The 9698-nt window shown below is 40.6% G+C and overlaps 2 protein-coding genes across 2 annotated transcripts; one reads left to right on the top strand and one right to left on the bottom strand.

The window, feature by feature from the left end:
- The first annotated feature begins 771 nt into the window (after positions 1-771).
- Positions 772-3536, top strand: LOC115406381 (protein FAM177A1-like). Its single transcript, XM_030116379.1, has 5 exons — positions 772-893; positions 1278-1463; positions 2266-2332; positions 2473-2570; positions 2666-3536. The coding sequence occupies exons 1-5, from the start codon at positions 825-827 to the stop codon at positions 2888-2890; spliced, it is 645 nt and encodes a 214-aa protein (XP_029972239.1). The 5' UTR covers positions 772-824; the 3' UTR covers positions 2891-3536.
- A 1528-nt stretch (positions 3537-5064) lies between these two features.
- On the bottom strand, positions 5065-9683 carry LOC115406651 (serine/threonine-protein phosphatase 2A regulatory subunit B'' subunit gamma-like). The gene is made up of 13 exons (XM_030116800.1): positions 9533-9683; positions 9251-9375; positions 8990-9094; positions 8771-8883; positions 8278-8375; positions 8078-8148; positions 7867-7999; positions 7357-7412; positions 7081-7156; positions 6441-6577; positions 5871-6008; positions 5641-5700; positions 5065-5558 (listed from the first exon to the last, which is right to left on the bottom strand). The coding sequence occupies exons 1-13, from the start codon at positions 9597-9599 to the stop codon at positions 5364-5366; spliced, it is 1374 nt and encodes a 457-aa protein (XP_029972660.1). The 5' UTR covers positions 9600-9683; the 3' UTR covers positions 5065-5363.
- Between the last annotated feature and the right edge of the window lie 15 nt (positions 9684-9698).

The following is a 9698-nucleotide window of genomic DNA, read 5'->3' as shown; positions in this document are numbered from 1 at the left end:
CTTTCTTTAGCTCCAGCATCTTGTGACCCTGCACTAGAAGATGGATGGTTGGATGTATGGATGAATGAATGTATGTAATGTAAATGTGCTGTTGAGTCAGTTATTAGTGCCATTGGTGTTAGTCGGCTTAGTTTTATGTTCCTATTTTGAAACTTCCCTGCAGGAGCAATGTGCAATGCGCAATGTACAATGTAATGTACAATGCAGCCTTGTCTCTTGTCTGTAAAATTATTGAATGGTCTTGGGCCTAGATACATCTCAGATTTACTAGTACAATGTGAATCACCTCTGAGATCCTCAGGAAGACTTTTACACAGGGTTCCCAAAGTCAGAAACAAACAACTTGAAGCAGATTTCAGGTCATATGCTCCTCACCTGTGGAACTAATGTTTCGATCACACCAGCACTGCTGGAATAATCACTTCTTTCAAATCAGATTTTAGCGATGTGAAATTTGAACAACTTTTCATGAAAAAAAAAAAGATTTGAATAATTTCATCATCTTTATTTTAATCAAGCTTTTAATTTGCTTACTATTCTTTTTATGCCCTTCTTAACAGTTTGTTTTACTGCCTTGGTTTCAGAAGATTTCAAAGTGCTTGATTTGCTGTTTTATTTGAAATACCTATTTAAGATTTAGAATTTCATATTTTCAAAATAATTATTTCTTTCCAGAAAATTTATAAAAAAAATTAAAATATTTCATGTTAGTACAAATTTAGGGGGAAAAAAGACTTCCGCTCCAAGCTTTTAATGTGAAAACCGGAAGAGTGTATCAGCTGCGGTGGAGAGACGGTTTGTAGATCGCTGAAGGAGGAACAGAGATGGCAGATTTGTCGTTGTGTTTGACTAATGTCAGCGTTTCTTTGAGTCAACCTATGGACACTGAAAAGGTGAGTCGCCAGTAATACACCTGTTGTTATTCTGTGGCGAGCAAAGCCTCTTTATAATAATTGTAGCTAATTACTTCCTTAGCCGAGAAGCTAACCATCAACAAAACAGCAGCCACGTTTAGCTTAAGTCAAGTAACGACGCTTTGAAACCGTCTTAAAATATGATCTTGTTTACTTAGCTTAATCCCGACACAGAATGTTAAGAATACTACTGTGAAACTTGCCATTCAGTATGAGATCAGGTAAATAACTTGAGGAAGTTTCTTCATTTATATTTACGACTCAACCACGTTTCTGCTAACAACGCTACAGAAACACAAGCAACGTTCCTGACACTGGTTTTGGCTTCAGAGGTGCTGATTTGTTCTGTCTGCTTTCAATCAGCATCAGAGTGCAGAAGGGGACTTTGAGAGCGTGGAGATGGGGGACCTAACGGGTACGAAAGGGAGGGTGAAGGTTCCCCGCAGGACCATTTACTTTGCCAGTGGAGAGACCATGGAGGAATACAGCACTGATGAAGAGGAGGAAGAGGAGGAGCCGGTGAAGAAAGAAATCTCTCATGTTGATGCGGTAGGTTGAGATCCAAAATGTTTATAGCTTAATGCATCCGAAGTGTTTCTGAGGCAGCTTTTTGACAACTGAAGACAGGAAGGAAATAGTCTTGGTTGGAAGAAATGTTAAGAGGTTAGAGTGTTAGAAGAACCTGCTCTTAACTAGTTTCTTTAGTCAGATATGAAAAAGTTGATTTTATTGTTTCCTGCTCCTCTGGATACATGAAAAGAAATGTGTTGTAAGTCGACAGTGTGTTTACCAAAGGCTGAACATTGTGCACAGTGAGTAAATAAGGCTAAGAAGTAAGTCAGTGAAGCTAAATAAACTTTGTAAATGAATGCTGCTGCATGCATCCAGCTATCAGAGGGCAGTGGTGATCTAAATGTTAGTAGGGCAAGTTTGAGACCAGAGGATCATTGGACAGGCAGGTGCCTGGAGCAGCAGATTTTAGTTAGAATGAAACACTACCCTTGTGGCTATTACTGTTGGTTAAACCCCCTGAATGATTTCTGTGTACCACACAGCTCATTCAGGGTGAACATGCATGTACATTTCACTGACCTACTGTGTAGATGAGAAGCAAAAAAACGTAATTTTGATTAAACTTTGATCTGATGATATATGTGCCAGCTGAGAAAAAGTTTACTGTCCCCTTGAACTTTATGAGACCAACGCAAAGGCTTCAAGTGATGTGAAAGAGGAGCGCCATGTCGTACTGTCTCTTTAAACTGCAGCAATCAAGTTGTTTTGTCTGAAAAGTCAACAAGTGACCTTCAACGTGCTGCTTGAGATTCACTTTTCCTCTTTGTGTGGCTTGCAGTCTAAATTAACCTGGGGTCCTTATTTCTGGTTCCACATGTGGAGAATGGCCACTAACACCATCTCAGGTAAAGCCGTGCATTGTTTGATATCTACAAAACATTTGGTACGCTTTTCTTTAGAGCTTCGGATTTCTCATATCTGTGTTTGCAAGCTGTGTTTTGGACGGTATCGGGCCGAGTGTGATGATATGTGTGCTCTCTCACAGTGTGTGACTACATGGGGGAGAGACTGGCCTCTCTGTTCGGCATCACTACTTCAAAGTACCAATACGCGATTGATGAGTACTACCGTATCAAGAAAGAGGTGACGCACAGTTTCTGTGTAAACATGTAGAAGTTACGAGCTGAAAAAAAAACCTGTCTTCACAGCAGCGTTGTATCTGTGTGCTTCTCTGACAGGAGGAAGAGGAGGAGGAGGAGAACCGCTTGGCCGAGGAGGCAGAGCGGAACTTCGCCGAGCAGCAGAAAGCGAAGCAGGAGGAGCAGGCCACTCTCCACCACGCCACCGTGGAGCAGCCGGAGGCGGCCGCCACCTCCTTCGTGAACATCAGCTTCGAGCTGGAGCCCGAGCCTGCCCTCAGGAGTCCAGACACCAACAGAGTCCCATCACCCCTCCCCTCCTGAAAAAACCCCCCAGACACAACCTCTAATCTCCATCGTACATTTCTGTCAGTTGGTAAAATCTTAACCTCGGTAGCTGTGTGGGCTCGTGATAATTTTTTATGTTGGTTTGTATTTTTACCTAATAAAAGAAGGCGTCAGCTCTCAGTGCAGGGAGAAATGAAAAGGGCTGCGGGAGCGGCTGCACTTGCCTTACCTGTGAATGTACATTTGTGTTTAAGCATGTATGCAGGACAGTGAACTTGTAGACTGCTCTGGGGCTCCACTCACTTTGAAGCCAGTGTTGAAAGAAATGTTAAATCTGAGATGGACATACACTCCAAAGAGAGCTGAGAAAAACTGCTTTGGTCCCACCTTATGGCTAACACATGTACAAACGCTCATCAGAGGTACAGCCGTGGATCCTGCTACTAATCACACTGACATGGGAAGGATTCCATTAACGTTTTTCTCAATACTCTACTGTTGGAGCTTGTCTCCATCTCCAGTCCAGTTTGCCATTTTCAATGTGTATAAAGCCTTAAGGACCTTAATGAAGTTGTTGAAGTGAATTGACTTTTACGCTTATAACCTGTAAATACTGTGTAAAGATATACAGTTGTCCTAAGTATGTTCATTTTTGAAAATAAAGGGTCTGAAGGAACTGAATGTTTCCACAGAAAATGTTACATTTTTATTTTATATATTAATTTATGCATGACATCTAAATTCACAGCAGCTCTCTCAATCTCCTCTCAATAATGCATATATACAATTTATGCAACATATTAACTGTACTAGGTTTGGTATTGAGCATCCTGACCATGAATTGGCCTTGACTGATTTCTAAAAAGATTTATTTATTTGCTTTGACACAATAGTTCCCTAAACTGGACCACAGATCAGAAGTCAGAGAAGCAGTCTTCCACTTTTCTAAACGGTAATGTGAAAGATTTAAAATATCATGTCGCAAAATGTAACGACTGTGGTGTTTTATTGTAGTTAATGATTCACTGATCTAATCTTCCTTCTGGTAAATGTGCTTTCAAATATAAACATGTCATTATTCTGACATGCGCATTTAAATCTGATCACAAGTTGGGACAAACTTGTCCACATGACACATCCTCTGATGAGCTGGTAATTTATTGGACATTAATGTCATTTTCAAGTTTTTTTGGTAAAAGATGTTGTAGATTAGAAGCCACAGTGACTCAGTTTGAACAGGGAGCAGAACCAGTTTTATTAAAATCCTGTCCAACGAAAGTGAAGATTTGCATTCAAAGAAAAACTTCAAGTCCTCTTCTACTCAAAGATGGTTTTCATCAAATTCCTACTGTGGAATCAAACTGTGGTGATTCAGCTTTGATTTTCAGCCAGCATACGTCCCGATGTTGAAATCTTTCAGTATTGAGAGTTAAATGAAGACTCGCCCACATGGCCCAGTCTTCATTGCTCAAGTCTCCTTGCTTAAAGCCATCCTAAGCTCCTTAATAATTATTTTTACTCACTGGTGTGTTTGTGTGGTGCACAGAACACAAAGTCTGAGATCGCAGAGCAGAGCTTACTTTACAAGTAATACACAACAACAGCATGTCAACATAAAGAACCGCAGAAAGGACAAAAACGCATGGATTTACCTGGCATCACTTAAAATTATGTGTCTACTCTGTAGTGTGTGACATTGTTAGTGTGACAGTTCAGGATCTTTAACAGGTCTGAATTTTTCAGTACTTCAAAGGTACCTTCAGTTGACTTGTTTTTCTGTTGATATTGGCATAATCAGATTTCAGAAATGGGTTCTTTTCTCATTTGTGTGTTTTTGTTCAACAACGAAAAAATGGAAATTCATCTAGTTTTATCATGTAGGATGTGTTATTTTAATTTGATGCTTATTGCACATGCTTTGTGTTATGTCACATTTGTGAGAAATGCTATTGTCAATTTCAGTTGATATCATTGTACTGTATATTGTTGGGGAACACCACGAGGTTCCATTTGTTCAGAATGGAAAAAAAACCTAATTTGTTGAAAAGACAAAAGTTACACTGTTCTGAAAGCCTTTTTTTTCAAAACTTTTGGACCTAGGTAAATTATTTCATAGATATTCACCTCTGATATTGTTGCTTCACACTCTTAAAGGCAGTTGAGTAAACAGCGAAAAACTCATGCATTTTTTTATTTGAAATCAATCTTATTTGTGTCATCTTTAAAATTAAAACCTCACTCTGAATAAAATTCAGCAAAAAACAAGGTGGGAATGTTACAGTAAGAATTTAATTATTAGGCAAAGATGGTTACAAACAGTGCTTATTACAATAAATAAGGATGTTTTTCCAACACTACAGAAGGAAACAGACACATAGAAACAGTTGAAAGGGGGCATTTAAAAAAACAGGAACAGTAAAATGAGGAGCTGAGAGTTGCCTCCAGATGGTCATGGATTCACACCACTGCCGTCCTCTTTGGAGTCTGGCTGATTTCTCCGGTCTCTTCTTTAAGTGTCGTCCATGTCGGCTGTGTTGCCGGCGTCGTTGTCATTGGCAACCAGCACCTCCCTGTTTTCGTAGGTCCAGAAGCCGTTGAGGTCGATCAGGATGCTGGCGACTGTGTCGCCCTGGCAACTGTTCACCAGGTCCTGCAGTGTGATCTTGTACGGGTCTCTGGGCTTCACCATGTCGAAGATCTCATCCTGAGGAGAGGTGGCGACCACAACTGACATTACAAACAAAACAAAAAAAAAAAAAGTGGATCATAATGAGTGCGTTTTCTACCTTCACGTCCTGGAAGGAGACGGGCTCCTGACCGTGCAGCTTCATCTGCTCCTGGATGGCCTGAAAAGCCAAACACCAAACACTCAGACGATTTTATTTTGTTTCTTCTAACACAGAATGCGTCTAAATGTAAGAAGAACAGACATGTGGCCAACATCCACAGCAGTGACGACATAATTTGAATCAGTGCTTGATTTAACATGTGACTTTGCTTCGTGTGGCGGAGATACCCTGAAGAAGTAGTTGAGAGAGAAGACATTGAGGTATCCCCGATTCTCCATGTCCAAGAGTTTAAAAATATACTGTAATGCAGCGGGCTCCTTCCTGTTTTCAAGGGCCAACACAAAGTCCAGATAGGTCTTGTAGTCCTGAGAAAAAGAGGGGAAAACACCGTCATGCATTTTTAACGTCCTCCATGACAACAACTGCTGTCAGACCAACACCTTGTAATTCTCATTGTCATTAAATGTGTGTGAGCTCTTCAAGGAAGACATTCTCAACAAAAAAATGTTGAAAGATTAACTTCATGTAGTTAGTCAAAGTTGAAGAGTAACACACAGATTAGCTGCCAGATGCATCAGATCTTCCCACCAGGAAACACAAGTTAAACAGAAACCTCCTCTGTTATCAAGCTTATTATGTGCTTCACTTCTTTTATAGTTTTAATTCCTGAGATAGCGTTATAGCTGTGTCATCATTAATGATTGAACAACAGAAAATTATGGATCCCGCCATTAAAAAGATCATGTTAAACTTTTAACTCTACTTAAAGACGGTGAATCACAATGCTGCATGCTTACCATTTCCCCATCGTAGGTGAGACACTCCTGAAAGACTCTGTCCAGGAACACGGAGGTGAGCGTGGCCGTGCCATAACGGGACAGCTCCTCTTTGCTCAACATGCCGTTGTGGTCTTTATCCAAGTTCAGGTACTGACCTAAAAGCAAATGCATTCATTTGCTGTGACTGATGGTTAATGCAGACATAAACATGTCAGTTACCGTACCGTTACCAGCACATAAACAAGCAGTTTGGTTTTTCAGTTCTATCATCATCTATCAACGTAACGTTTTGATTCTGGGGTCCACAAAAAAAAGGTTGGAAAATAATGTGTGCTCCGAATGCAGGGTGAACAGACATTATCGGTAACCTTTATGAAAAAAAAAAAAACAATCATAAACAAACAATCTTAAAATAACTTTACAAATAAATCCAAACCACATCATTGGCCACTTAAAAACATCCATCTTTTCTGTTGCGTTACTGGATGTGAGCATTGTCTTCCTCAAATATCAAACAGCTTCCCCTCATTTTCTGGAACTGGAGCACACGTTTCTCTCTAATCTTATCCTGCATTGAATCAATGTGTTGACCCATGAAAATAAACACAACCTCATAAATCACACAATGGAAAAGGATCACACACAGGCGACGCCTCACCGTAGACCCGGAGAGCCGACGGAGCCGAGAACCAGTTTGACTCTTGGCTCTCCTTGGACAGCTCTTCATCTCTGAGCTGGGAGCACAGAGGGTGAGAGAACGTCTCAGTGACAGCGGTAGAACAACACATCACGTATCATTATCATAGATAAAATGCTACGATTTAGCTCTGTTTTAACTGTTTCACAAAAACAACAGATGATTGGTCATGAGTTTCCAGATGTATTAGTGCAGATTAAAAAAGAAAAAAGAAAGTCAACAGTAAACATTGCATACTTCCAAGAGGTCATCCAGAAAACTGCAGGCCAAGATATCTTGGATTTTTATCTTTCCTGTAATTGCCAAATAAAAGAAAGTCACATTTCCACATCCAAAAGCAGACATACATGATGATTAGTAATAGTTTAATTCATTTGAAAATTGTCATCTAATAGAAATATAAATAGCATGATAAGCTGTAATTTGCAGATGTGAGGTTGAACTGGTATGGATGAGTAACAGCAACTGAACATGCCAATCGATTCTTTAACAGGTTTTAACTAGGAAAGCATAATAAACATAAATCAGATATCACTCTGACACTGTTTAACAGGGTCTTTGGGAGTTGCCACGTGTGTCCACAGCAAAGAATCATCAAACAGCAACTTATTCCATTCCTTTTAATGAAGAATAATTTTAGACAGACGTCTCCGTTGTGGTTGTTTGATATCTCTGTATAATCATCTCTTACACTATGTGACGCTACACGATGCAATGGTGGCATTTCACAGCTGGACTTTGTCTCACCTGTTCGAAGAGGGTCGAGGAAAAAGAAGAACTTGCGTACGGCGGTGCAGACGTAAAACGAGTAGAAGGACTTCTCCAGCCCGTCCAGCTGAGGCAGGGTGGGGATCAGCTCCAGGATGTAATTCTCCAGATCCTGCACAGATGACAAGTCTCAACATATTTGGACACTGCACAGCAACACCCAAAGACAAACTCAATTCTGGGTTCTTACCGACTCTCTGAGGTAACCTTGTCCTGCCACGTCGTACAGACTCAGGCCAATTCGGGTCTGATGAAGCCACACTACAAGTTCATGTAGGAAAAAAAAGAGAAAAAAGAGAGTCAAGGCTGACCAAACCTTGAGGATAAATACAGAAGTAACAATACATGGAGTGAAATCATCCATATGGATGCTGTTCCTGCGTCCCATACCTTTCCTCATGACGTAGTTGAAGAACTGCATGATGGAGATCCGGCCATAGGGGTCATTGTGGAGTAGCTTGGCATACACTTTGGCTGTGAAAAATTTTCTTCAGGGAAGAAAAAGAAGAGGAAAGCTAGTATTTTCCTCATGCAATAGTCATCTCCTCACATTTAAACTAATAATAACCATTTATCTGTATGTGTTTTTTGTCTATACATGACATGCCAGTGTGAAATCGAAGGGAAAACAATAATAATTTAAGCTCATCTTCCTGAAAGTCTTTGCTACTGCAGTTTTGCTCCAAATACATCCCTTAAAACCTCTACAGGAGCACTATATAAACTCACTTCAAGCCCATTGACGACGTTATTTGTTTTTAATTTATAAGAATGTTCAAACAGTCAGTCAGGGTGATTGCAGGATTTCCAATCTTTTCCCTCTGATCAAGCTTAACTCACCCAATCTGCGGTTTAGTCATTACTACACTCTGTTGCCACTTACTTGCACTTAGGCCCAGCTTTCTCCCCCACCTGGAGGTAGGCTTCATAGTTGATCATCGCCTCCTCTCCATTCACTGGGGGCACTTGGTGTTTGTCAAGCAGAAACCACAAGTTCTGCAGAACAACAAGCACAAAGAATAAAACTGAGAGTGAGCTGGGGCCCTTGTGAAACCATGAAAGGATGATCTTCATGAAGTCATTTTGGCTGTCAGGGTCTTACCTGCAGCTCCTCGTTATCGAGCAGCTCTCTGCTCTTCCTCTGAAGGAACACAGCTCTGGATTCCTCTCGCAGTTTCTGAAGTAACACCTCATCTTCTGCAGGTAGCTACAGAACAAAAACAATTACGGCCACTGCTGCTGTCACTCAAGCAAAAGAAGAATAATGGCAGATCCCTAATGAGCAATACAAAGCATTTAGCAATAAACAATTTCACTAACAAATACAAACTACTATGTGAGCTATCATCCTGTGTGTGTATACCTTGAAGTAGAACCGGGGGATGGTCTTGTAGGACGGGTCATTGCTGCTCCCTCCCCTCCACTCGGTGTAAAACTTTGAGAACAGTTCGGTTACCTCTGCTTTCTTCTCTTCTTCACTTTTCTCATCTATGAAGTGACATAAATAAAATCGAATTCCACACAGAACAGCTTATGAAACAAAGAGATATATGCGAGGACTGAAAATCATATTCAAAGGCTTCAGTTAGCCCGCTAAGGTTAGCCGGTATGTACATCACGTCGTTGTTTTTCTGTTTTTGCTTACCTTTGTTGGAGTTTGCTAGCCTCTTTTTCAGAACATCAGACCAATGAGGCTGTCCTTTATCAGCCATAGCATCTCACGAGAAGTTAATAATCCTATTTCATCATTTCGGAGTGCAGAAAAACAGCCTGGTTGCTGTCGCTGACAGGAAGCTCCCAAGTTACGTCAA

This window comes from Salarias fasciatus, chromosome 19, assembly GCF_902148845.1.
Source record: "Salarias fasciatus chromosome 19, fSalaFa1.1, whole genome shotgun sequence".
In the NCBI taxonomy this organism is placed as follows: domain Eukaryota; kingdom Metazoa; phylum Chordata; class Actinopteri; order Blenniiformes; family Blenniidae; genus Salarias; species Salarias fasciatus.
Note: the sequence above shows the minus strand (reverse complement) of the source record. Positions and strands in the feature narration are given on the sequence as shown.

Excerpts from the sequence above, each read along its gene's own strand:
- LOC115406381 (XM_030116379.1), top strand. The coding sequence starts at position 825 with ATGGCAGATTTGTCGTTGTGTTTGACTAATGTCAGCGTTTCTTTGAGT. Across the intron at positions 1,464-2,265 it reads AAATCTCTCATGTTGATGCG|TCTAAATTAACCTGGGGTCC; the intron begins GTAGGTTGAGAT and ends TGTGGCTTGCAG. Across the intron at positions 2,571-2,665 it reads ACTACCGTATCAAGAAAGAG|GAGGAAGAGGAGGAGGAGGA; the intron begins GTGACGCACAGT and ends CTTCTCTGACAG.
- LOC115406651 (XM_030116800.1), bottom strand. The coding sequence starts at position 9,599 with ATGGCTGATAAAGGACAGCCTCATTGGTCTGATGTTCTGAAAAAGAGG. Across the intron at positions 8,884-8,989 it reads TCGATAACGAGGAGCTGCAG|AACTTGTGGTTTCTGCTTGA; the intron begins GTAAGACCCTGA and ends GTTGTTCTGCAG. Across the intron at positions 8,376-8,770 it reads AAAGCTGGGCCTAAGTGCAA|AAAATTTTTCACAGCCAAAG; the intron begins GTAAGTGGCAAC and ends TCTTCCCTGAAG.